Below are 26,361 nucleotides of genomic sequence, written 5' to 3'. Positions count from 1 at the left end.
TGTAGAGGGTCTGAAACTCAGAGCCCTGATCCCACTGAACCTCGGGGAAGGCTGCGGTTGACTCAGCCAGGTGAGGAACACCCTGGAAGATCCCTGTCAGCTGGGCATGGTGTCCACAGTGCCAGCCTGAGTCATTTCGAAGGCCCTGGAAGGAGGAGCAGAGGGGACACGCTGGAGTCAGACTCTGGTGCATCCCCAGGGGCTCTGGTGTGTCCCTCTCCCTGCCCAGCCTCGCACAAGACCCTACCCTTGGCTGTGGGGGTGACACACTCATCCCTCTGCACCTCTGGGGAAAGAGAAGCTGGTCAGGAAGGTGTGATGGCCTGGGGGGCTTTCCAGGTTAAACCCAAACACACCCAAGGTATGGCTGAGACCCTGTGTGCTGGGGACAGAACTGCCAGGGGGCAGGGTGGGATGGGATATTGGGAAGGAATTCTCCCCTGGGAGGGTGGGGAGGTCCTGGCACAGGTTGCTCAGAGAAGCTGTGGCTGCCCCATCCCTGGAAGTGTCCAAGGCCAGGTTGGATGGGGCTTGGAGCAACCTGGGCTAGTGGAAGGTGTCCCTGCCCATGGCAGGGGGTGGGACTGGGTGATTTTTAAGGTCCCTTCCAACCCAAGTCATGCTTGGATTCTGTGAAACCAGGACTGCACCTTCCTTGGGGCCCAGGACTTAAACCAAGGCACAGGATAATTTCCATATCCCGCTCTTTTCACTTCAAGACAGTGACAAATTCACGTGGCAGATAGGAACAGAGGATCTACCTCGCCTTGTCCGTCCAAGAGACGTCAGGTTCCTCCAGCCTCCCTTGCGTTGTGTGATCTGCAAAAGGACAAATCCCAACCTCCAGGAAAACGTGTGAGAGGCACCATGGGCAAGGGGTGGGATACTGGATTTGGGGTGTGGGGACAGAGGGAGCCCAGCTCGCCTGGCAGGAGGCACTGGGAAGGGCTGGGAGGTGTTTGATGGAGCAGAGTTGGATGAAGAGATGGAGAAGAGAAGACTCACAGCAGAGGAAGATGGTGAGGAGCGGGAGGGCTGACACGGCCGCTGTGCTGAGCACCAGGGCGGTCACGTCCACGAAGGCAGCACATCCTTCTCCTGCCACCAGAGAAACCAGAGGTCAGGACAGGGCAGGAGGAAGGCAAGCTTCCACGGGCAAAACACACGCTCACACACACACACACACAAATGAAAAAGTAAAAATAGGCAGGGGGGTGTCGAAACTGGATTTTGCTGCTGCAAAGATTTCACTTCCCTGAAGCTCCCAGTTTGCTGGATTATTCTTTCCTTGGAGCAGGTCTGATTGCTGAGTCGAAGGGAGAGGGGGAATTACGTGAGTTGTAGCCTTGGGCTGGAGCATCCCCGCTCACCGTGGCGCTGGTAGATGTTCTTGATGAGGAAGGAGGCCATCACAGCCGCCGTGACCACAGCCCCCGGAGCAGCATAGCCCATCGTGCGCTGAGCTGCCGAGGGAGACGGGAGACAGGGATGGGATTGTGTGTCTGGATGTGGGGAGGGGGATCTGGCCTCGCCCCCAGGGTCTGGCGCAGGATCCACCAGCCCTGAGCCAGCACAGGAGTTTTCATTTTAAAAAAAATGAGGATGAGGTTTGAGGCAGAACCTCTCACCTGATTTGCTCTTCAGTTGGGTGAAAACCATGGGCTGGAAGATCACGGTGGAGGAGACCAGGAAGGTCAGCACGGTGCAGTAGGTCAGGATGATCTCAGGCAGTAGGATGGCAACAGAAGGGCCTGAAAGACAAGAGGATGAGGAAGAGAACCTGCTCTTACACTCTCCCCCTCCTTCACTGCTTGGCACCTCTCCATCATATCCCTTTCCCACCCTCTCCTAACTCCAAGCCTTTCCTTGCAAGCAGCCTCTCCATCCCTAGATGATTTTACTGCCTTCCTGTGACTCCCCCTGGGAGAGGGCCCTGGGGAAAGGGGAATGGCTGCATTGGTTGTACAGGTGGGTGTATAATCCACTTGGTGGTCCAGCCCCACCCCCTTGACCTGGAGATCCCACATGGGGAACTCACCAATCGCTCCAGATGGGTCTACCCTTTGTGTTTCCCGGTGTGCCCCCCCCCCCCCCCCTTCCTCCACCACCACTGCTTTCTTCTCTGACCTCACAAGTCTCTGTGTCTCCTGTAGGGTCCCTGCCTGCCACTCCAAACCGCCCCACAGCCCCTTCCTACCTTCCTCCCTCATCCAGAGGATCCCGGCGGTGCAGTCCAGGATGCAGGCGACGCACACCAGCCCAGCAGTGTAGGCACTGAGCCACCTCCACAGCTCCCCCCCTAAACACCCAGAGCAGTGGGGGGTGATGGCTGTGACCCCCACGAGTCCCCCGTGCCAGCCCCCAGGGTGGGATGAGTTGTCCCCACCCAGCTACTGGGGGGTGTCCCAGGACCTGGGGGGGTCCCACAGCAATGCTCATCCCTGTCTCCCACCAGCCAAGGGGAATGGGGGTCTGGCTCCCCTCAACTCACTTATTCTGAGTTTTTGAGACTGGCAGGCGGGGATGATTAATCCACATGCCGAGACGACAGCGAAGACCACAGCGACCACTGCAACCCTCAGGGTGTCCTTCAAGGGACGGGAGAGACCTGGAAAACAGCCACCTGGATGGGACAGGAGTCAGGACACTGGCAGGATGGCTCTGGCGGCTACAGGGCTCCTCCATTACCAGGATATATTCCGTTTGTTTGCCAGCTGGTGGCCAAATCAGCAGCATGATATGTCCAACCTGGGATGGGTACTGCCCACAGGCCACCACCCCCTGCCCACGACCTGCTCACCATCACTTTGGCCAAGGGCCATCACCTGGGACCTGCTCCAAGAGGGAATGACCAGTCTCCTGCCAAGGACTGTGCCTTGGTGGGATCAGAGATTAGAATTGCTGCTCCCATCAGCAACACGTGGGCACCACCTCATGGAGAGGGCGGCCAGACCGTGGGGGAGGGAGGCAGAAGAATGGGGTGGAACCCCTCAGGGATGCCCAGGGAAGGGGGGAGAGCAGGAGGAGCTATGGGAGGAGAAACCCCATCACCTGCAATGGTGATGTTCAGGGAGGTTTCTTGCCAGCTTATCCCATTGCTGGCGTTGCAGGAGTAGGAGCCACAGTCCGACTTCTTCGCCGGCCTCAGGTACAAAACGCTGCGGCTGTTGGAGGTGTGGAAACCTCTGTCTGGGGGAAGGGGCTGCCCATTCTTCTTCCAGGTGATGGTGTCCACTCTGCCCTCTGCCACCTCACAGACCACCTCACCGGTGGCCCGAGCCACAAGAGCGCTGCTCCAGAGCTGAGGGCTGGACACGGGCTCTGGAAAGGGAACAGGGACACCAGCACTTCTCTCAGACATAGAATCATGGAATGGTTTGGGTGGGAAGGGACCTTAAAGACCATCTTCTTCCACCCCTTCCATGGACAGGGACACCTTCCACTGGCCCAGGAGGCTCCAAGCCCCGTCCAACCTGGCCTTGGACACTTCCAGGGATGGGGCAGCCACAGCTACTCTGGGCAACCTGTGCCAGTGAAGATGACCTGGAGCATCCGTGATGGATACCTGGGCTGCAAATGTCACCACAGCATCCACCACAGCGCGGTCACAGGTGCTTTTCCCTTGGGAATTCCATCCTGCTGCTATGCTTTCCAGGACGGGGTTGGTTTTTTTCTGGTTGAATCATTGCTTTTAATGGATTTGGGTAAATATGGAGCGTTTGGAAACTCGTCAGGAAATGAGAAAAAAAGTGGAGAAGGGTGCAGATCCCATTCGGATTCCGTGCGGGTGGAAGGAGAGGTGGGTGGGGCAGGGCTGTGGGAGCATTATGGCTGTGACATTATTAGCACAAGGACGGATAATGCCAGAGCAAATTAAGGGAATTGCCGGGAGCAATAACAAGGAGGAACTTCTGGGCTATTTCAAGTGCCTCCTATCTCTGTGGCAGCGGCTGGCGCCGGCACACAGACCACAGGCCAGCGGGGGCTGGGGGGGGGTTGGGGCTCCTCCACAAAGCCCACCCTGCTGGGCTCAGCTCCATCGGCCCTGCTGGGTGAACCGTGGCAAAGTGCTGCAGGGACTCTCTGCAGGTGGCAGTGGGTGTGCAGCACCTCACTGGCCCCTCCATCATCCCACCTGTCCCTCTGTCATCTCACTGGTCCCTTCATCTTCCCTCCATCTGTTATCCCACCCTCTGTTATTCCACCAGTCCCTCTGGCATCCTTCCATCCTCCCATCAATCCCTCCATCATCCCACTGGTCCCTCTGACATCCCTTCATCCTCCCACCAGTCCCTCCATGCCCCCACTGGTCCCTCTATCCCTGGACTGAAGAGTAGAAAACAAAGGAGGGAATTCCTTTCCAGGACAGAGCTCAGCCCTCTGTCCCAGCTGGGCCCCCCAGAAGGTCTCCTTGGGTTGATCTTCTCCCCTAGGACAGGGTGGGAACCTCTTTCCAAAGGTCTCCTTGGTGCTGTGTCCATACATGACAGGTTCAAACAAGCTCAGGCCTGGCCCATCAGTCTTTGCTCAAAATCCCTTCTCCAAATCCCTTCTGTCAAATTCCACTACTGCTCTACTTGTATCCATTGCCCGGCTCCTCCCTCCCACACCCACCACTCACCGAGGACTTCCAGCAGGATTTCCAGGCTCTCTCTTTCTCCCCCGCTGACAGTCACCCTGTAGATGCCACTGTCACTTTCCTGGACATCCTCCAGCGTGAGAGATCCGTTGGATGGGTGGAAAACAGCTCGTCCAACGTAAGGCGCGTGGATGGCCGGGGTGTGAGAGCCCCCGTCGTGCTGCAGGATGGTGTGGGAGCTGGTGCCATTGGAGTATTCCCAGCGCGTGGAATGGCTGTGGGTGATGTTATCCAGCCCAGGGAGCAGCACAGAGGATCCCACAGCAGCAGCTCTTCCCTGGGGCGGTCCTGCTGCTCCCACAGCCTGAGGCAACGGCACCAGCGGCGCTGGGGGGAGGGAGAGGGGCTGGAATGGGGCTGGGAGCAACCTGGTCTAGGGCAGGCAGGGGGGTGGAACTGGGTTCTGTGCTTGAGGTTTTGTCATCCTGACCTAATTTCCATGGCTCATTCCCAATTCATAGAATTCTGGAATGGTTTGGGTCGGAAGGGACCTCAAAGCTCATCTCATTCCAGCCCCCTGGGCAGGGACACCTTCCACTGGACCAGGCTGCTCCAAGTCCCCACCAGCCTGGCCTTGAACACTTCCATGGATGGGGCAGCCACAGAATTCCCAGTTTTGTTGGGGGTTGAACATGTCCACACACTCCCAGGACGGGGGGATGCAGCCACCTCCCAAAAATTCCTGGGCTTGCCTCAACCTTGGGCTCTGCCAGGTGCTCAAGAACTTCAAGAAGAGCTGCTGTGGGAAGGTCACAGCCCCCATCCCCCCTCCAAACAAATAAGGACTCTAGGAAAGCTGGGCAGAAATCACTCCTGCAGCCTGATCTTGTGAAGTGGACTCTCTAAAAAAATCAGAAGGTGAGGTTAAAGGAGGGAAAGAGAAGGGGAAAGGAAGGGGAGAGATCTCAGTCCATCCCCAGCCACCTGACCCCAAACACCCCCAGCCACATTTCCCAACAAATGAGGTGGGATGGAAACATCTTCCTAAGCCCCAGAGCCCGGCAGTGAGGGGCAGTTCTCACAGGGGGGATTCTCACAGGCTGCACAGCCTCTGTTTGCTCTTCGTGGTGTCTCACCTCCTGCCCCGATAAGCAGCTGTTCACCTGCATTCCCACTGCACCTCCAGAGACAGCAAACAGCCCTGCAAACTCTCCTGCTGCTCCCGCTGGGGATTGTCCCTGGGGATTTTGAGGCACAGGTGGGAAAGAAAATAGGTGGGACAGTGCAGGTAAATCAAGTTCACCTACTGATTCTAATTCCTCATTCTTGTGATCTTGAAAATCAGCTATTTTTGTGCCTTCCTGCCCCCCCCCCACTACACTGTAGCTGTGGAGGGACAAAAAAAACAATTTTAAAGACTGAAAGCCCTTTTTCTCTGGGAAAACACTATTTATACAAACCATGCAGAACCACGAGCTGAAGGCAAGAGAAAACACTTCATCCCAGCAATCTTTTACAGCAGCAATGGCCAAAGCTCGTCCTGCAGACCCTCAGAGCTCACTGACACCACCCCAAAATCGAGGTATAGGGTAATGGGTTTCTTTTCTATTTTAGATGCTCATCCTGAAAATCTCTGCACATTTGGAACTGGCACAGGTTGCCCAGAGAAGCTGTGGCTGCCCCATCCTTGGGAGTGTCCAAGGCCGGGTTGGATGGGGCTTGGAGCAATCTGGGATGGTGGAAGGTGTCCCTGCCCATGGCAGGGGGTGGAACAGGATGGGTTTTAAGGACCCTTCCGACCCAAACCATTCCATAACTCTATGATTTGTATTTCAGGGCAGCCAGTGAGTATGTAAGGAGCACAGTGTCACTGCTCTGCAATAAAATCTGGGGGTTTACATGTATCATATGTTTTTATATACATTTTTTTAGTACAAACACACATATATTAATGTACATATTTGCACTATGACATCTCTCAGCCCCAGCATAAATCTGCCTGCAGCCGACTTTTATTCCTGGAACTGTGCCTTGGTTCTCCCATCTCCTCTGTCCCTGGACACACACACACACACACCCCTTTCTCTTCCAGGTTAAGCCTTTTCCCCCACCTAAAAAACTCCAGAGCTCCTCCGAAGCCTCTCCGGAGGTTTGGAGCAGGCGAGGACCTGGCGCGGAGCCCACGGGACGGCACCGGCTCCCAGCGCAGCCCAGCCCGGGGCCACCTTACCTGCGAGGAGCACCCAGGTGATCCCCAGCAGCTCCGCGGGACGGCACCGCAGCATCTGCCAAGGAAAAACAGCCCCGAGTTTCCCTGATTTAAAACATCCCCTTGAAATCCCCACGCTGGGATGAGAGCAACAGGTGAGGCTGTACCGTGAGGATGGATTCCCGACGCCGTGGGTATTCCCAGCCTGTTTTCCTGCCGATGGCTCCTCTCCCTCCGTGCCGCCTCCTCTTCCCGGGAGCCTTCCGGGCAGCAGCGACAGCTCCCGCTCTTGTCCCCGCGCTCCCGAGGATGGGAAGGGAAGGGAAGGCAGAGCTGCGATGGCCCCGGCACCGCGCGGGCACCAGTGGCTGCCGCGGCTCCCCGGGATTGGGAATTACAGAGGACATCCCACAGGATTGGGAATTACAGGGGACATCCCACAGGATTGGGAATTACAGGGGACATCCCGCACCACTTCTGTGTCCCGAAGGCAGAAGATTCATCCCTATTCCTTTCCCACAGCTCCTCTCCCGCCCCATCCCTGGGGCTCAGCTCCCGGAGTGGAGCCTGAAGTCACCGGATTTGGGGGGCAGGGGCTCAGCCTGGCTCCAAAACACTCATCCCACTGGGAGCAGCTTTTCCCTCCATCTCTAGGATGTGGGCTGGGATCATCCATGTCCCTCTGACTTTCTGCAAAGGGAATTTCAGTTTAAGGAGGAGTCACTCCTGGGATCAGGACCTGGGGACCCAATGTCATCTCCAGACTGAGGGTACAGAGGGCTGAGGAGCTGGGGAAGGTTTGGGTTCTGCCCCTGAGTGCTGGGAAAGCTTTCCTGCCCTGCTGAGCACAGCCAGACCCCTCGGACTCCCACGGGGCTCCAAAGCCAGATGCTGGGACAGGAGAGCCCTGGGGGAAGCATCAGGAGAAAGTGGGTGGATGTGGATGGAACCCAGCCCCCACCTCCCAAAGCACCTCCCACCATGTGCCCAACACTCCCCTTCCATCCCTTTTCCCGCTTTTCTTTCACCACCTGCCTCCTTACCTTTCCCCCCCGTTCCTCAGTTTGTTACATCCATGGAATCCCAGAATGGTTTGGGTTGGGAGAGACCTTAAAGCCCATCCCGTTCCACCTCCTGCTGTGGGTAGGGGGATTTTCCACTATCCCAGGTTGCTCCAAGCCCCAAATGAGGAGTGAAGCTAAAAAAGGAAACAATTTTCAGCTGGGGTGGAAGCGACTTCTTTCTATTTCATTTGAGCCCTGTGAGGAGCCAAAGGCTCCTGGTGGCACCAGAGAGAGACCAAAAGGGATGCACCAAAAGCTGCACCAAAGGAATTCTGAGAGCCGGCAGTGAGAAGGGGGCTTGAGAGTGCACTGGGGGAAGGCAGAAAGCTCTGGGACACACCGGAGGGAAAATGGGGTGGTTTGGTTTCACTGCAGGGCTGAGGACTCTGGGAAGCCCCAAAAGCTGAAGGAGGGGCTGCAGTGCACAGCAGGAGGAATTGGAGTCCTGGGGGAGACGAGAGCAAACAGGGATGTAGGGGGCACCGGAGGGCAAATAGAGCAGCCTGGAGAGGATACAGGGTGAGTGGAGGCACCTGAAGGTGTGCGTGGGGTGGGGGGATCGCTCAGGGTGAGGTGAGGGAGAGACAGCCCCGGTAGCAAAGGGGACCAAAGTGGGGGCCCTGGGATGTGCTGATGGGAACGGAGGATCCCGGGGTACACAGCAACAGAGTCCTGTCAGACTGGGCTGGGCTCAGCTGCCTTCAAACCTGCTCTGCTTCCTCCAGGCACCCTCGGATCCCCCAAACCGAGCTCTCCAATTTCCTCACATCATTCCCACTCCCTGCTCCACCCTCTGCCACGATGGACATGGCATCCCACGGCTCCTTAAACAACATTCCCAGCCACAGAGGCTTTGGACAGCAATTCCTGGGCTTCTCCGAAGAAATGGAGAGAGCACAGCACCACTGGGACTCGTGAATTTTTTTAAGCACCAATTCCTGGCAGCTTGTGCCATCGTGTGGCCAGGGAAAGGAGAAACGCGGGGAAGCCAACTGGGATGCACTGGGTTATGGCTCCTCTTCTGCATTCCCCCTCCTTGCTGCGTAAAACAGACTTATTTACAAGCTCATCAGTGCTTAAATACATATTTTGTTAAGCTGAAGACTTTATAAGTGATTTATTTGAAGACTCGATTTCTTAGTTTTGGAAAAGTCTGATTAAACACATCCATTGGATCACCCAGAGCGCTGGGAAGGAGGAGAAAGCAGGTCAGTTATTGGCTGAAGGAAGTGGAAAAGCTGGATCACAAAGCCTGACCCCCTGTCACGGCAGCCCCGCTCCAGGACACGGCCCGGCAAACACCTGGAGGGGACAAGTGGCACCTCCCACCAGCTCCTGCTCCTTCACAGAACTTCTGGATGCTCCCAAGCTGCCCAGGAAGAATTTAGCCCTCTTGGGAGGTGGGGAATGGTGAAACAAGATGGAAACACAGCTCTCCCCACTCCCTGTTTATCACAGGGGTGAGGAAAGGATTTGAAAGATGAGGGATTGTGTTTCTTCTACATTCATTGGGGACAGTTTTCCCCCAAAATAGGTCACACAGTCCTGCTAAGGAGGGGGTTGGCTTGGGGCTGGTTCATGAGGGCTTGATGTCTGCAGAGCCCAGCCCAAGGCACCACATTCCTTGTCGCAAAGGCACCTCTGTCACGACAGCGTGGTCAGTACCCTTTGGTGGGGTCTCCCTCGTGCCACGGAGTAGAAACAGATATCCAGCAGATTTCCAGCCTGCAGCTGATAAACATGGAGTTCTGAGCAGGGGAAGGTGAAGCTGATCTCTCCAAGGGAAGGTCCCACAGTACCTAAGTGTTTCCCTCAGATCCCGGGGGCACAGGGAGGAAAAATAGCTCAGGAACCCTGTAGGAATTTAAGGAGGGTTCCAAATACTGATCAAGAACCCTCTGTCCCCTCCTTTTTACAAGTAACAGACTGTTTTGGGCACCAACTCTTCCCTCAGCAGCAGTACAGGGTGGAAGCAGCTCTGGAACACGGAGCTGGGATGGGTGAGGGACACCACAAGTTCCTGCTGGGGTTTGCTGCTTCTACAGGATTAATGGAGAGCTGTGAAACTTCCCCTCTCAGCTGTGCAGGTGGAACTGGCACCTCAGGAGAACCTACAAAGAGGAAATACTGGGATCTGCACATTCAATGTTTGGATTAAATGAGGGCAGCAAGTTCAGCACCTGCACTGTGGGCACAGAGCAGCTCACACAGCACAGCCAGGAGGGGCTCAGCCCTGCTCTGAGGTCTGGGCAGGGCAGAGGGAACACCCCAAAAAGGATAAAAAATAATCAAATCCTAAAACGCCCTCTTGGTTCTGAAATTCCAACGTTCCTGTAACAAAAGGATTTGCTTTTGTTTCCTTACCCTGTGGCCTTTTAATGTGCCAGAGCCCAATTTACCCTCCCATCTCCTTGGAGCTCTGGTACCTTTAGAATAGGAAAATTTTGGGGGAAAAAACCATACCCAAAGGGTCAGGTTTGTGCAGCAGGAAATGTGATGACAACCTCACAAAAATTCCCTAAGAAAAGATGGAAGAGAAGGCAGGGTGGGAAGGCTGTCAGCAGATACTGTGGCTGCTGAGTGCCACCCTCGACACAATCAACAGGGAACACCAGCAGGGCAGTACTGGAAGTCAAGGAAAAGTGGGAATTCCATCCCTCATCTAACATGGTCATCTCTGCTTCCCAACATGCAGATCTTGCTGTTTCCCTTTTCCATCTCCTCAGAAATGCCCAGAGTACACCAGGATCTCTCCAGGCAGCACGGCTTGGATCAGTGACACGGAAGAAGATCCCAAAGATTTCCACACTGTTCTGCTAAAAAGCCCCTAAAAGTGGAAGCTGAAAAAAAAGGGCTGAACAGGGAACAATGCAAAGCTTCCAAATCCTGAAGGCACTTGCTTGGAGGAGCACTTCCTAAGGTGAAGATTGACCAGAGCTGAGCCACGCTGGAAAGGCCAGGCTGGGAGCACGGACAGCAAGAGCTGACTGTGCTCAAAGGCAGAGCGTGGTCCCATAAAGGTCCCAGAACCTTTGGCTTCCACCTGCTCCCTCTCCTGAGCAGGCACTGAGAGCTGCCTGGAGAGGGCGGAGGTGTCTGAGGTATGTGCAGTGTCTGTGTCAGGGGGAGGCACCAGCACGGAGGGCTCAGAGCACAGGGAGGGGCATCAGCACTCCTGTTCCACCACGGGGGTGGCACTGGGGGCTGCCTGCCCTTCCCATGAGTGGGACTGGGGGCTGCCTGACCCTCTCAGAGGTGGGATTGGGGGCTGCCTGTCCTTCCCACAGGTGGGATTTGGGGATGCCAGCCCCTCTTGGAGGTGGGATTGAAGGGCTGCCTGCCCCTCCCACAAGTGGGATTGGGGGCTGCCTGCCCCTCCCGGAGGTGGGATTTGGGGCTGCCAGCCCCTCCCAGGGGCTGGGCTAAGCCTGCAGCCCCAGGAGCCGGGCCGTGTTCAGCACGTCGTCCCTGGTCAGGTAACAGCCGCAGAGCTGCCGGTATCCCGTGAACGCTTCCCGGCCGTGCAGGACACGCCAGTTATCCACAAACAGGGCCTGCAGGAAAGGGGAAAAAAGGTCATCAGCAGGAGGGCAACCACGGCAGGACAGGTCCTGGAGATGCCTGGAGACTGGAAGAGCAGATAAGGGAGTGCCATGGTGGGCACAACCCTCCTGTTCAACACTGTGGGGTCACAGCCATGGGATCCAGCACAGCTGGAGCCAGGACCTGTGCCTAAAAGATGACAGGTACTAAAACACAGAAGCACTCTGGGCTGTTTCTCTGCTTCTCCACTGGAGGGGTTGGGCAATAGTTCAATAGCTAGTGGCCACCTCAGAATCCAAGAATGGATTGGGTTGGGAGGGACCTTAAAGCCCCTCCCACTCCATTCTCCTCCCATGGGCAGGGACACCTTCCACTAGCCCAGGTTGCTCCAAGCCCTGTCCAACCTGGCCTTGGACACTTCCAGGGATGGGGCAGCCACAATATCCTGCCTCTGCAGTCTCACTCACCCATGTAAGGGGTCAAATATAACCTCAGAACTGTAATTTAGTTCCATCAAAATAAATTTATCTTCTGTTAGAAGTTAAAGGCTGAACACTGGGTGTTTCATCCCCTTTGCTCCTGAGGGCCCTCATTTCAGTGACTGCAAAGATCCTCCTTCCCTCCTCCAGCTGGGACTAACCTTCCTCTGAGGCAGAGCTTGAACCAAACATTTCTGCCTTACCTGGAAGCTCACATTCCTTTAGGACAGCAGGAACACACACACTCACACACAGAGGCCACTACAAGGTGCCTTAAAGCCGCTGTAGGCAGGAGAGCGGCAGGACACCGGCACACCCATGGAGCACCCTGCTTCCTTCCCTGGAGCAAGCCCACACGACCCAGCTCCAAGTCCCACCTTGCCTGGCTTCAGCTTGACCCACAGCTCGTTCTCCGGCCGCCTGAGCTCAGTGGTGAGCGCGCGGTGCGCGTGGTACCAGCGGCGCACCACGTCGTGCGGCACCGTGTTGATGACGGCGCGGTCGTAGTTGTTGTACCTGCAGGGGGGGAAAAAGGGACAAGGGGAGGCCCAGCATCACTCCAGCTGCTTCCTAGGGAACCTCAGGAGCCTGCAGGATTAGTCGGTGTTTAAGGGAGGATGCAGAGATGACCAAGGAGGTTACATTGCAAGAGCAGGACTTTCAGGGAGTAAGGACTTTACACACAGAGTAAGAGGAGTTTCCTGTCAAGGTAAACCTCTTCTTCCTGGTTTTCCGTGAAAGGATGTGGTGAGACTGAGGATTGTTCAGACAAAAAGTGCAAAGCAGTGCTGGACAACCTCCAGCAAACTGGAGCCAAACTGGAGTTTCAAAAAAATATCAGCCCAAATTTCCTCTAGAAGGGATCGGTCTGCACTCTCCCTGATCCCTGCATGCCAGGATAGCTCTCCTAGGGGCTTCTCCAGAGAAGGGCTGAATCTTCTGCCTCTCAAATGGAGAGCATGGAGCTGCAGGGAGGATGCCAGGAGTGAGAAATCAAAGCTCAGCACCGCCCCCTGTGTTTGTATGGGTGGTTCTGACACTTCCTCTGAAGCGGGAGGAACACTCTAGGAATACACCCCTCAAAAATATGCTGGTTTTTAGTTCACAGCCTCTCCTGGAAAACCACTCCCGCCACCCCCCCTTTCCTCCCCCACGAGCAAGAGGCATCACGCTGGCCGTTACCTGATCAGGTAGAGCTCGTTGTTCCAGGGGTACACGTTGAGCACGGGCCCCACGCCGATCATGTGGTTGTGGCAGCCCCCCACGTTCTCCACGTACTCGTGTTTGAGGGGCACTCTGCTGAGCAGCTCGAAGTGCTCCGGGGCCTGGCGCAGCACCTGCTCCGCCGCGTGGAAACCGTCCACCAGCAGCGTCCGCCCGCCCGTGCCCTCGTGCTTCAGGCAGTGGAACACCTGGATGCTGTCAGGGGAGACACCACCCCAGAGCAATCACCCTGGCTGCCCGTCCTGAGGGCACAAGGCGCTGCCCAGGGACACAGGTGGGCGCTCCACCCGCACCCTGCCGTTTCTCCAGGCCTCTGATCCCACGTGTTTTGCTGTGTGCTGCTTCCCAAAGCCACTGATGTGAGTCTGGGAGACTTTAGGGTCAGGTCTGTGGCACCCGAAGTCCCAAACCTCACTCAAAGGAGGCTGTTGGCTGCTCCATCCCTGGAAGTGTCCAGGGCCAGGTTGGACGGGGCTTTAGAGCAACCTGGGCTAGTGGAAGGTGTCCCTGCCCATGGAGAGGGGTGGAATGAGGTGAGTTTTAAGTTCCCTTCCAACCCAAACCACTGTGGGATTCCATGACTGTGTTCTAAGTCCATCCATGCAGCAGGACACAGAGGTTCAAAAGCATAAAACCACCTTCCTGGAACAGCTCAGAACAGGACAGTTAAAAAAGTGCTGCATGTGCTGGTGGGATCTCCAGGAACTACAAGAGGAGCCCAGGTAGCTCATGCAAAGGCATGTATGTCATGGTCTCCCACAAGCAGTCAGAAGTCCCTCAGGGTTCTCTTTGGAAAGCCTGGAGCAGAGCAGTTCCAGTGAGGAGCTGACCTACAGGACATCCCCTCCCTAGTGGGAAGCCATCCAGCTCAGCTTTTGTCCTATTACTGAAGCTTCTCTTTTCCTTCATCCAAGCGAGGCAGGCATTGCACTGCCAGGAACAAACACACAGGAGTTGCCTCCAGCCACCTACTCCCAATTTTCTCTTGCCGGAAAACTAATGGGGACCTTCTGGAAAAGCCTTTATCTTCCAATCTCCCTTCGGGGCCTGTTATTCCAGTCCCACAGCAGGTGATGTAGCAGGACCTGCCACCCCACCCTCACCTTTTCACCCGAGTGCTCTTCCCACCTTCTACCCACAACAGCTTCAGGATGATTTCAGAGTCAGTCCAGGAGCACTGGAACAAAGGACACTCCGTGCCTTGGGGCAACCAGCTCCTGGGGCAGCTCAGGGCCCTGGGAAAGCCTCCAGGGCAGGCTGAGGTCCCTGAGCAGTGAGAAATGCTGCAGCCTCCCACAGCCTGGGTTTCCCTCCTCCTGGAGCCTGAGTTTCCCTTTAGAAGGGGGTTAGGAAAGCCAGAAATCCCTGGTTTTCCTATACAACTGTGATTTTGCAGAATTCCAAGCCTTAATGGTCAGCCCTGTTCATTCGCTGATTGATGTACTCCAGCTGGCTGCAGGTGAGAATATACCTACCTGAGGGGAACCCTTCCAAGTGGAAAAGAAAGGTATAAAAATAGCTCTGGATTCTGGTGCTGAGCACTTTAGTGGAAGCTCTTCGGAAGGCTGAAGTTCTGATCACTAATTACTTCTTTTATTTGGCTTTGGGGAAGGTTTCGTGAGCTCCCGAAAGAAGTCAGCCAAGCAGGTAGGTCATAAAAGCACATGGGTCCTGCGGGTTCACTGGGAACAGGGAGGCAAACTACATCTGGCTGGAAGGGTGGAGATCCAGATTCCAGATCCACAAGGCCCAGTAAAATCCACTTACTTTGCTCCTGACACTGAGCTGCTCCAGAACAAACACCACCACCCAAAGCTTCCTGCCTGGCTGGCCACAGCCAGGTACATCCAGGTCAATCCACCGTTCCTGCTCTGAAGGGCTGCTCCAAAACCCAGGTGCAGCCAAAGATCTCACCCTTCCATCTTCCTCTGTTCTTGCAGCTCTTTTCCCATTAGGATGTTTACCAAATTCCCAACCTCATGTGGGAAGAGCTAATCCTGCCCTGGGGTTGGATGGCTTCTCTTTGTATCCCTAGATCCATTTGGGATCACAGTGCTTCCACTTGTTCTCTCACAGGCCATTTCCAGAAGGTTCCCCTCTTGGGAAAGCAGACAAAAAGGCTAGAAAGTGAGTCTAAGTCATAGAATCCTGGAATCACAGAATGGTTTAGGTTGGAAGGGACCGTAAAAATCATGTCATTCTACCCCCCTTGCCATGTTGGCCAGGTTGGAAGGGGCCTGGAGCAACCTGTGCTAGTGGAAGGTGTCCCTGCCCATGGCAGGGGGTGGGACCAGGTTAAGGTCCCCCCAAACCCAAAGCATTTTGGGATCCCATGATCAGACAGGCCCTAGAATCACTGTGTGACCAGCAGCACATCCCAGCAGCAGCACTGGAGACAAGGAAGGCTGTGCTGGTGGGAAAGGCATTGCTGTGGCCTCACTCCTGCCTCCTGCCTGTGTCTGGGAAGCAGCAGCAGCAGGACGTACCCACAGGGCTCCTGGAAGTAGGTGGTGTCCGTGTGCCGGTCCAGGGCCAGTTTGGTGTAGGCTGTGTCTCCCCGGGAGAAGTCAGAGGTGAAGTACCACATCCTGCCATAAATGGTCTCCCTGGAAAAGAGTTATGGAGCACTGTGGGGATAGGGCTGATCCTCTCTTCCCTTCAAAGTTACTCCTCTGCATCCTAAGCACAGAATAATTAAAGTAAAACATCTTGACAAAATTTACAGTCAAGAGACGGTGCTTCTAATCCCTCTTCAAGTATTCAAATTCCTCTCTTTCCTCCCAAAAGGCCGGTGGTGACAAGTCTCGCTTCCTGTCCACAAATACAGATGTTTTCACACTGAGCATCATCCCCAGTCAAATCACTTGAGCGACACAAGGAGCTGCCCAAGCGCAGTCAGCCCTTCCTTGTACCCACATAGGGTTACCCAATAATCCCATTTCCTCTTCCCAGGATCTTGTGTTTTCACCCACCTCATCCCTACAAACATGCACAGGAGGGAAGGGACAGCAGTAAAGACAAACAGCCTCAGGGGCTAAAGAGGGAAGATGTCTGGAGACAGAAGTTGGTTGGATATCCCCTGGAGCCCCTCATTCCTATCTGGAGTGACCATTCATCAAAAAAAATCCCTCCTTTTCCAAGGCAAGTCAAACTATTTCTGCAGCTTGGATAAAACTTCAAACTCCCTGCCCAGCCTGCCGTGCTGGTGGTGCTTTACACGAACCCAGCAGACATGTTTCTCACTCTGTTTTTCTTTAGTGAGAGCTATAACTGGTTTTTGAAGTTCCTGGCTCCCAGGGCTGGTTTTTGATGTCCCTGGCTCCCAGGGCCAGGCTGCCCTCCTGACCCCTCAAGTCATAACAGGAAATGTCTCTCCTTGCAAAGCTCTGCTCTTCCCAGACAGCCACTTCCTTCAGTCCCTGCTCTCTACCCAGTCCCACTGTCACAAAAGTCACTGTAAGCTCCTGGGGCAGCTCCACAGCCCAACGACTCCCAGCTCTGCCACAGAAGGGGGCAGATCCCACCACGGGATCCTCCATCCCAGGGCCAGTGGGGCAGCTGGAAGCTGCAGAAGACCCAGAGGTTTTGTTTGCAAACCAGGCCATGCCGCACAATATACAGGATAAGGACACAGCACCTTTCCAAACAAGGAGAAAACAAGTTTACCCTCCCCAGGACAGCCCCAGTTACCTGATAATGCTGATCCTTTCTGCCAAGATTTCTGTGTCCTCTTTGGTGGGAGTGACGTTCTCCACGAAAGCAATACCGTACAGCAAGAAGTTCTGCAGGAATTCCTTCAGGCCCTCGTCTGTCTCCAGGAAGCTCCGGCAGTCAATGGAGGGGACCTGGGCTTGCTGGTAGATCTCTGCATTCCAGAGGATCCGGGGGTGCATCACCTGCTTCTTCTGCCCCTCGTAGCTGTTCTTCACCAGCCACTCCAGCCCGTAGCGTGTCACGTGTCCATCCGGCCCTGGGACACGGGACACAGGGCACAGTCACCACTGAACAGCCCGGGATCGTGGTCATGGCATCCGTCAGGACAGGCCTCACCCAGCTCACCTGCCTGGACAAGGGCTCTCTGCACCCTGGTGCCACCCAAAATATCATCTCTAAGGTCACGACTCCTGAAAAAATTGTCGCTGCAACAACTCCCTCCCAATTCAGGGCTGCAGCAACAACTGCAAATTCAGGGCTGCTGCAAGTCCCTCCAAATTCAGGGCTGCTGCAAGTCCCTCCAAAAATTCAGGGCTAAATGGTGCACCCTCAATGGTTTCGGTTGACAAGGATTCCAATGAGAAGCAAATCATCTGAAGCCAAGCCCTTGAATAAAGGCAAGCTCCATCAAAAGGAAGGAAACAGGTGGGAAACTGAGGAGGAAGGGAAGAAAATGGGCATTGTGATCAGGGATGACACCACCTCAAACACAACCGTGCCTTGACCCATCTGTTCACCACCTGCATTTCTGGGGTGTTCAACCAAACCAAGCAAACACCCACACACTGCACACACCTATTTCTACCCAAAAAAGGGCTGGGGGAGGAAAACCAGACACAACTTAAGGCTGAGGTGTGTTTACAGTAAGAGCAGCGTTTCAAACCTGCTCCCAGCTCAATACCTTCCCACCTAGTTTGGGATAACGCCGCCCCGCCCTGGCAAAGCCGAGTGGGATCCGTCAATCAGAACAGGAAGGGCAGGGGTGCTGTGGCACTCACAGGTGAGGAAGAGCGTGCTCTCGTCCACCCGCACGGCCTGGGGTCTGATGGCCAGGTCCACGCTGGCCGTGTCCAGGCTGCGCTGGTTGGTCTTGGCGTTGTAGCAGGAGGCGGAGCGGCAGTGATCCCGCAGCCACACGAAATCCAAGCGCATCAGGGTGCTCCCATACCTGAGCTCTGCAAAGGGCGGGAGCAAAGGACGCTTTGGGGAAACAGGAAGGAAAAAACAGAGCCCAGAATGCAAGCCCAGAGCCCACACGTTATGGTAACACTGACAGGGGACACACAGGTAGCTCTTGATGTAAATTGTCACATGAGGAAGACCAGGCAGGACATCTCAGCAAAGGCCTGGCTGTCAGGGATCCCACCAGCTTCCCTTCTTATCAAGTCTACAGGACATCTCAAAGAACCATCCCAGAATGGTCTGGGTTGGAAGGGACCTTGTGGTTCATCCAGTTCCACCCCCTGCCATGGGCAGGGACACCTTCCACTAGCCCAGTTGCTCCAAGCCCCGTCCAACCCGGCCTTGGACACTTCCAGGGATGGGGCAGCCACAGCTTCTCTGGGCAACCTATGCCAGGGCCTTATCACCCTCCCAGGGAGGAATTTCTTCCCAATATCCCGTCTAACTCTGCCATCTGTCAGTAGGAAGCCATTACACTGCAACATCCTCTTCTGCAGCAAGAAGGAGCACGGCTGATGCTCACCCCGTGCCCAGACCTCCCTCCATCATCTTTTCCACAAGGAGTAAATTCAGAGCTGCACATCACAGAGTTGCAGAACTCCAGCACAGGAGTGCAGAGAGGAGTCAAAAAACCATCAAGCCTCTCTCTGTCCCATCCTGGGACAGTTCAGGAATACTCAAAGCCCTTAGAAGGCAACAGGAGAGCCCTTCCTGCTCTACTCCCACCCAGCTTTAAAATTCAGGTATCTGAGGTCACTTTGCAGCGACAAAACAACAATATCCTTTCTAGGGGCCAATGTAAAGTGCTGAGCAATTCCCTTTGCTTCCAAGTGACTCAGAGTACTGAGATGCAACTGGCCTCAGGAGCCATCACCCAGGACAACATGCACCAGTGGGGGCAGAAGAGGTGGGCACACACCAGATCCTCCCTGCCAGGAGAGCCTGAGCACAGCACAGAACACGCTGCCTGCCAGGGCAGGGCTCAGATGCACTTTCTGAGCTGGAATCCCTGGATTTGACTTCTGATTTAGCACTGCCTCGCTTATCATAAAAGACCTGCCGCCAACAGAAAAGCCTGCCCCGTGCCGCCTTTGGGAATTCTCAGAGGGAACTAGCGCGCTGGTCATTTCAGAGGGGAAAAAAAAAAAAAGGAACAAGGTCTGGAAAGCCTCAGTGCTCTGCCCAGGCAGCCTCAGCAGCAGGAGCACACGCACACCTACCGAGATGGTCGCCGTGCAGCTGCCAGGCACAGCGCAGGGGCCGCGGGGCCGTGTGGTGCCCGCGCGCCGCCGCCACGATCCTCGGACACCCACGCCCGGAGCTCCCCCGGAGCAGCCACGCCAGCCTCTGGCACCACATCCTGTCAGGAGAGAGGGCACAGGGAACAAGGTGATTTGCTGTGCTGCTGGGTCATAAACCCCAGCAGGACACAACCCTGAGGAGACACAAAGGAGATCCCGGCACAGGTTGCCCAGAGAAGCTGTGGCTGCCCCATCCCTGGAAGTGTCTGAGACTGAACACCTGGAGCAACCTGGGCTAGTGGAAGGTGTCCCTGCCTACAGCAGAGAGATAAACCTGGTGATTTTAAGGTCCCTCCCAACCCAAACCATCCCATGATTCTGTGATTTATCAGGCAAAGCCACTGCAGGAAAGACAGCTGTGCAAAACAAGAGTCTCGTGCAAAACAGGGACAAAGTATCATCTCTGCAGGTCTTTTCCCGGCTCCAGCATTCCCAGTTTGAATTTGCCACTCCTGGATGGAACTGCAGCGATCAGGGAAGCAAAATGACCTTGGTTAGAGAAGCAATAGCAGAGCAATCCAGTAATTAGGTCAGCTCTAGAAAAAGCAGGCAAAACAACGAGGAGGAGGAAGATCTCTGCTTCTGGTGAAGGACACAGCTGGCATGGAGGAGAAACCACCGTGGTTAATTTTAGGATAGAGATTAGAAGGCAATTTCTCAGAGGGAAATTTGTAACAACTCTTCAGTGCAAGGAGCAAGGGCAAAAAACTGACAGGTTTTAAGAGGTGAAGCCTCAGTCCAAACGCCCCGTTGTGTTTACGAATTTCTGGGGGCCAGGTCTAAACCCAGCAGGATTTTAACAGCACTTTGAAGTGCACAGAAATGTGGTATCTCTGGATAAGACACAGGCTCAGAAAGCATTTCTTATCCCAGACTTCTGATTTTCCTTCGCTGTCTTATCTGGAGAGCCCAGGCACCGGGGCTCTGGCTGCCCAACCTGCTTCTCCACTGCAGAGATCTCAAAAGTTGGTGATAACAACCAAATCCACAGAGGTGCCACATTCCCAGACAACAACTTGTTAAGCAGGAAAAAAAAAAACCTCCCTACAAACCAGACATCTCTAGGGGGAAAAAGTGGAATGTTTTTACAAGAGAAGGTGGTTTGAGATGAAGACACACTCCAGCCACAGGTTCCTGGGCCCAGCTTTGGCTCTGCAGAGGGGCTGCACACCCCAACCTCCTTTTCCAAGATATCCATTCCCCATCCCCCCCTCCCCAGCTTTGAAAATCTAATAGAGGAAAAGCCATGAGCCCAATCTGACATGCAAACTTGATAACCAAGGGAAGGAATTCTACAGCTACAGAAAGCCAGGAGCTGCCCCTGAAGTTTACTGGCTTCAAAAGCTTATAGAAATGGTTTAAATCCCCGACCCAGAGACTCACAAAGCTTCAGATGATTCTTTGAGAAAGAGGGAAGCTCTGTCTAGCTTGGCTTTCGGATCCACTAACCCGAGGGGGAGTGGAAAACAGAAGGAATCTTGTTTGCACACTCCTGATATCTCCTCACCCAGAACCCAGAACTGCTGGGAGAAGCTCATCCACAAACCCATTTGGCACATGACCTGTGCCTGGGGCAGCTCCAGCCTTACTTTGATCTTTCCATGCCCATCCCTTTTATCTCATCCTCTCCCAATATCAAAATTGAGCAGGGAACAAACACAGGTAATGTGAGGTGACCCAGATATTTAAATTTAATCAGAGAGACCTCCTGCTGCTCTTACTGGAAGAAAACACCACAGGCAGCCCACAGAGAGCCTTAAATTCAATCTTTCCAAGAGAGACTAAAACTAAGAGGAGCTAAAATCAAAAAAAAAACCTTTATGATTAGGAGAGGATTTACATTTTTTGTTGTTTAGTAAGAGTTGACTGGCTGGAATGAGCTATATGAACAGCAAACTCTCTTCCTGCTCCCTCACCTTTATGCTTTCTGTTGTTCAGACCTTGCACAGCTCACCTGGGCAGCAGTGAAATGAGAGAATTCCGGACAAGATTCCCCTTAAAATTCAAAAAGAAAGGGCAGGAGGGAGAAGACATTAAACTATCAGGTGCATAAACACATGTGGTGGGTGACACAGAGGAGCAGGCACAGAACCCACGCTGGGCCTGGCAGAGTGAAGAAGAGCAACAGAGCTGGAAGGAAAAGCAGAAAACTCAAAAGTTGGCATAGTTTGAGGAATTCCAATCAGTCTGTGGAGAGAGAAAAAGGACAGGAGATGCTGTGGAAGGAGTGGGAAGGAAGGATGGGCCTCACAGGGGGCTCATCTCAGGGGGCATTTCCTGTCTGGCCCTGCAGTTTGTCTCACAAGAAACATTTGAAGGAACTAAAACTGGTTTTAAGCTCTTTGTGGAAAAGCCACAATCCCCAATCTGTGCAAAGAAAATGCTGAAAGAACAAGTAACTAAGTAATGTCAGCAAGGGGAACATCTAAGGAAGGAGAAACCCCAAAAATATTGGGGCTTTCACAAGTTTTTAGCAAACTCCCCCTGGGCACAGGGTGACCCCACTGCCCTCTCTGCTCTGCTGTGCCCAGACCTGCTCCAGCACATCCAGCCTGTTTGTCCAGCTCCTCTGGAAAAAAAACCAAAAAATGAATGAGTTTTCCATGAAAAACATTTCAAACATTCATCTGCTCCCACTCACACAGCCTCTCTCACTTCTGGAAGCACCTGGTCAGAGAGCCAAGGGTTCTGATCTGTAATAAACTGGGAAATGTCAGCAGCACAACAGCCTCAAAGAGAGGGAAAGGGAAAAGAAATTGGTTTTCAAGCAGCCTGGGAAACCCTGTCTGCAAATCTCATGTCCTGCTGCCTCCTGGCTCCAAAGGGCTCCTTCGACCTGCCAGTTCTCCCTGCAGTGGAGGGAACAGTGAGGAAAAGAGGAATTCTGCAAAGGCTGAGCTGCCTTGAGGGCTGTGACAGAGCCAAAGAGGCAGAGAGCACAACCCCAAGGGACAAACCAGAACCCCCAGGATGGCAGCACCTCTTGGACAGGACACAGGCAGAGTTTAACAGCCCCAGCTGACCCAGTTAATTACAATTAATTACCACAGAGACAAAAGCCAGACTGGTTGTTCCCTGCTGAGCTTCTGTTCCCCCCCACCCCAGACAACTCCATCAGATCTCAGCTGTCAGGAACCAGATTCCCCTTCCAGCCCTTCCCCACGTGGGATTTCAATGAAATTAAGGAGCTAATAAAGACATCCCAGGCACTGCCAGCTTCACAGCTACTTCATTTTCCTGGAAGTAAAGGGAATTATCTGCTCACCCCCTGTTTCACACCGACCACCTGACTCCAGGCCCCATTCCCAGAACCTTATTTCAGCTCTTCTGTTTGCACCTATCCCGAGTAAAGTCCTTCCAGGCAGCACGTCTTAAGAGAAACAAGCTCTAATTCCCTTTTTTTTTTTTTTTTTTCCCCTAGCAAAGCAACCAACCCTCATGGCAGAACCCCCAGGGCGAGAGTTACTGGAATAAATTTCTATTTTGTAATCACTTCATGCATGTGCCCTGGGTCCTGGCCGGGCACAGACAGGCCAGGCAGCTCTCCCGGGCAGGGACAGTTGTTTTTTTTTTCTAGGGAAAGAGGGGGAACAAAAAAAAACAAAAAAAAACAAAAAAACAACAAAAAAAAAAAAGGAGGGAAAAACCACGGGATCTGTGTCGATCGCTGCCCGAACCCCGTGTCTGTGTCACCTGGGGCCCTGCGGGCGCGGGGCTGAGCTGGGGGGTGATGGAGCGAGGCTTGCGATGCTGAACGGATGGAATTCCCGAGGGTCTCCACTGCCGCTCCCGGCTCTTCCCTGCTCCTTCCTCCTCCTCCTCCTCCTCCTCCTCCTGCTGCCGCCGCTGCTCCCTGCGCCCCGCAGGCCGAACGCGCCGCTCGGGAGCTCTCACACATCGAGGGAACCGGCGCGTCGGGCACCCTTTAGGGGGGAACACAAAACAAGGGGAAAAAAAGCCACGTTACGAACGGGGCTCTCCGCGGACGGAGCCCGAGGCGGGCCCGCCGCCACCCGACCCACCTGGGCGGCTCCCCGGGCCCGGCCCCGGTGCTCGGAGCGGCGCTGCCGGGCCCCAGAGCCCGCGGGCGGCGGCGGGGCCGGGCCGGGAGCGGGGCCGGGGCCGCCTCAGGCCGCCCCGGGGCGGGGCCGCCGCCGCCGCCATAGAGATGCGCGGGGCAGAGCGCCCGCAAAGCATAAAGCCGGGGCGGGCCGGGGATGGCGCCGGGCCGGGAGCGGGATAGGAGCGGGATGGGAGCGGCCCAGGATGGCCCCGGTACCGGGAGGCCGCGGGACAGAGCACCGCCTGCGCCATAGAGAGCGGGGAGGGGGGGCGGATAGAGCGCCGCGCACCCACACCATAGAGACGTGCGTGTCCCGACTGCACGGGGTCGGCAGAGCGGTGACTGGCTTAGGGCACGGAGCGGGGCGCGGAGAGGAGCTGCCCCCTGGCGGCCGGGCGGGGCGGCGCTGCCCAGTCCCGGTCCTGTCCCTGCCCTGTCCTGATCCCTGTCTTATCCCTGCTCCATCCTTGTCCTGTCCCCGTCCCTTCCCATGCCCCTGCCTTGCCCCTTTCCCTGTCCCTACCACTTTTCCCTGTCCCTGTCCTGCCCCGCTGCAGGTGGCCGGTAGGGGGAGGAGAAAGGGGCGGGGGCGAGATACAGACACCACCTTTCGGGTTATAAAACGCTGATTTCCACCAAAAGGCACCGGAGCAGCGGCTCGTAGGCGGGGAAGGCAGCGGGTGCCCGCTGGAGGGCCGCCTCGGCCCGGCGGTGGGGCTGCAGCCCCCCGGATCCCGCTCCCACCGCTCCCCCCGGGACACGATCCCAGCCCCACATCCCGGGCAGGACCCCGCCGGGTCCTAGTCCCCGGTGCTCCAGGTTGTTCTCCAGCACGAAGCATCCGCGGGGGCAGGGTCGTGGGACCGAGATGGTAGATCAGAAGGAGCCCCAGACCCGAAAATGGGAGCGGCAGGAGGCACTGGGGACTCCCTGAGAATGGATGACACGTGGTGGCTCTGGAGCCCTGGGCTGTGGTTACCTGGGGATTAGGTTAAACCTCTCAGACATAGGGAATTCCAGGACGGATTGGGTTGGGAGGAACCTTAAGCCCATCCATTTCCACCCGCCCCGCCACGGGCAGGGACACCTTCCACTAGACTGGATTGCTCCCAACCCCGTCCAACCTGGCCTTGGACACTTCCAGGGACATCTTCCTCTGTGCTTAAACGTGATGGTGCCTTGCCATGTTGGGAATGGGGCAGGATGAGGTCCATGTGGTGTCTCCCGGGTTTGGGAATGGGGCAGGATGAGGTCTCAGCGCGTTACCTGCGCAGTCAAACCAGCTCGGAGAAGCACCCGGAGCTTCTCCCCAGTGCTGTGCCGGAATTTCCACGCCCGGTTTTCCAAAATCCAGGTGTTTTGAGCCTTTCCAGTTTCCCTGCCGTGGCACTCCCGGGTGTGCGGCTCTGGCAGAAGGCAGAGGAGCCGCTGCCCGCGTTGCCCTCGCAGCGAGGGGACGCAGTGGTGCCACCGCGGATTCCCCATTTCCGAGAGCGTTTTTCAGGAAAGGGATGGGGGGCGGTGCCTGGAACAGGCAGAGTTGTCGGGGATCTGCCGCTTCCCAAAAACCTCGGTGCAGCTCCCGCGGGAGATAAACAAGTTAGTCACTGGGTGAGCTCACGGCAGAGGCATCCCGGCCTCCATGAGAATTTGTCGCGGGCCCTTCCCGGGGTGCGATCGTGCCCCGGTGCCGGATCCCCGGAGGAGGCAGCGGATGCGGTGACGGACCCCGTGCTCCTCGTGCTCGGGCAGTGCCTGCCGCCTGTCCCTTGGACCTTCCTGACAGGAAGCCCTTGTCCCCTGTCCCACCGTGCCCTGGCACAGCCCCTCAGCCCGCCGGGTGCCTGCGGGATCCAGGCGTGTTCCCGACGGGAGCAATGGATGCCAGTAAAGGCGATTAACGAGTGACTCAGCTGCAGGGCAGCTCTCGGGGATCTGGGGGGCTCTGGGGAAGAGCTATCCCCCTCCCGTGGTGTCCCAGTGGCTGCGTTTGGGATGGGCAGCGCAGCAGCATTGGGATGTCCCATGCTTCGTGCTCACGGGGCTGTTTCTCCTCGGGGTGTTGAGCACGCTCTCCAGAGCTCACCGGGATTTGTGGTCCCTCCTGTGCCCCGCAGGGTGCGGTGGGATGGGGACAGGCAGCGCCACGCCCCCTCGGAGGGGCTGACACATCCCCCCCAGCTGCCCTGGAGATGCACCTGCTGCGTGGCCTCAGCATGTAGGAACTCACGTGCTGGGAAAGAAAGTGCTTGGGAGCTTTCTGGGGATTTCCCAGAGAGAGCTGGGACCTGGGAATTTTCTGCCCTCCCTCTTCTCCCCTCCTTCCTCACTCACACGCTGCTACTCCCGGGGTCACAGACGGCTTTAAAAAAAGCAACAGCCCACACAATGCTCTTCCCTTCTCCAGCGGGTGCTGGTGACGAGATCCCGCATCCGGTCCAGGGCATCCGGAATTAGCCCTCTGCCTGGGAAAGGCCCTGCCAGTCCCTGCCAGTGGCTCCCACTCTGTAGGGCTCCCATTGCCCCACGTGGAGGAAAGGGACTCTGGATCCTGCACGGGCAGCCTCCATCGGGTCATGCAAGGAATCTGTCCCCCTTCCCTCCCCACGGGGTTTTTGGGAGCTGCTGGTGTCAGTGCTGATGTCATGCAGTGCTTTGGGTGACGTGCAGAGCATACACAGGTTTCTCTTTGCACGTGGGGGATCTTCTAGGACAAAGTCAGGACAGGGAATTCACATTTTCCAGGAAATCTTGCTACTCTTTCCACGAGAGCAGCAGAAACCAAGGGCGGCTGAGCCAAGGGGATGTTCCTGGAAGTGGTTTGTAGGACAAAAGTTCTGGAAAGTGTCACTGTGGGTGGTGGAACATGAATGACCCGTGCCAGCCCAACCCAACATGAATGATCCAAAGGAACCCAACCAAAATGATCCAGTGGAACCCAACACAAATGACCCAACACAACGTGACCCAACACAACATGACCCAACCCGCCTCAGTATAACC

At 55.6% G+C, this 26,361-nt stretch overlaps 1 protein-coding gene and 1 long non-coding RNA gene across 3 annotated transcripts; both read right to left on the bottom strand.

Moving 5' to 3' along the window:
* Positions 1 to 1,711: 1,711 nt before the first annotated feature.
* LOC114062106 lies at positions 1,712 to 2,549 on the bottom strand. The gene is made up of 3 exons (XR_003572310.1): positions 2,492 to 2,549; positions 2,198 to 2,299; positions 1,712 to 1,751 (listed from the first exon to the last, which is right to left on the bottom strand). It is a non-coding gene; the product is annotated as an uncharacterized LOC114062106 (long non-coding RNA).
* Positions 2,550 to 8,954: 6,405 nt separating this feature from the next.
* TMLHE (trimethyllysine hydroxylase, epsilon) lies at positions 8,955 to 23,096 on the bottom strand. 2 transcript variants are annotated; one of them, XM_027893157.1, is made up of 9 exons: positions 22,989 to 23,090; positions 21,212 to 21,290; positions 19,215 to 19,354; positions 17,811 to 17,987; positions 16,789 to 17,068; positions 15,585 to 15,704; positions 13,057 to 13,293; positions 12,252 to 12,390; positions 8,955 to 11,406 (listed from the first exon to the last, which is right to left on the bottom strand). In XM_027893157.1, the coding sequence occupies exons 3-9, from the start codon at positions 19,351 to 19,353 to the stop codon at positions 11,275 to 11,277; spliced, it is 1,224 nt and encodes a 407-aa protein (XP_027748958.1). In that variant the 5' UTR covers position 19,354; positions 21,212 to 21,290; positions 22,989 to 23,090; the 3' UTR covers positions 8,955 to 11,274. The 2 variants fall into 2 exon arrangements, with proteins under 2 accessions (XP_027748958.1, XP_027748957.1); XM_027893156.1 differs by lacking the exon at positions 21,212 to 21,290 and having other exon boundaries at positions 22,989 to 23,096.
* Positions 23,097 to 26,361: the final 3,265 nt, after the last annotated feature.

The sequence above is a fragment of the Empidonax traillii genome, unplaced genomic scaffold (assembly GCF_003031625.1).
Source record: "Empidonax traillii isolate 1590-97213 ecotype Southwest subspecies unplaced genomic scaffold, ASM303162v1 scaffold383:size710549, whole genome shotgun sequence".
Taxonomy (NCBI): Eukaryota; Metazoa; Chordata; class Aves; order Passeriformes; family Tyrannidae; genus Empidonax; species Empidonax traillii.
This window is presented reverse-complemented; position numbering and strand designations above follow the sequence as displayed.

Bases quoted from the DNA above. Each gene is read 5' to 3' on its own strand.
- TMLHE (XM_027893156.1), bottom strand. From the start codon at position 19,353: ATGTGGTGCCAGAGGCTGGCGTGGCTGCTCCGGGGGAGCTCCGGGCGT. The intron at 15,705-16,788 runs GTAACTGGGGCT...ACTCTTTTCCAG, and splicing joins GAAAGGATCAGCATTATCAG to GGAGACCATTTATGGCAGGA. The intron at 12,391-13,056 runs GTAACGGCCAGC...CCCCCCCTGCAG, and splicing joins AACGAGCTCTACCTGATCAG to GTACAACAACTACGACCGCG.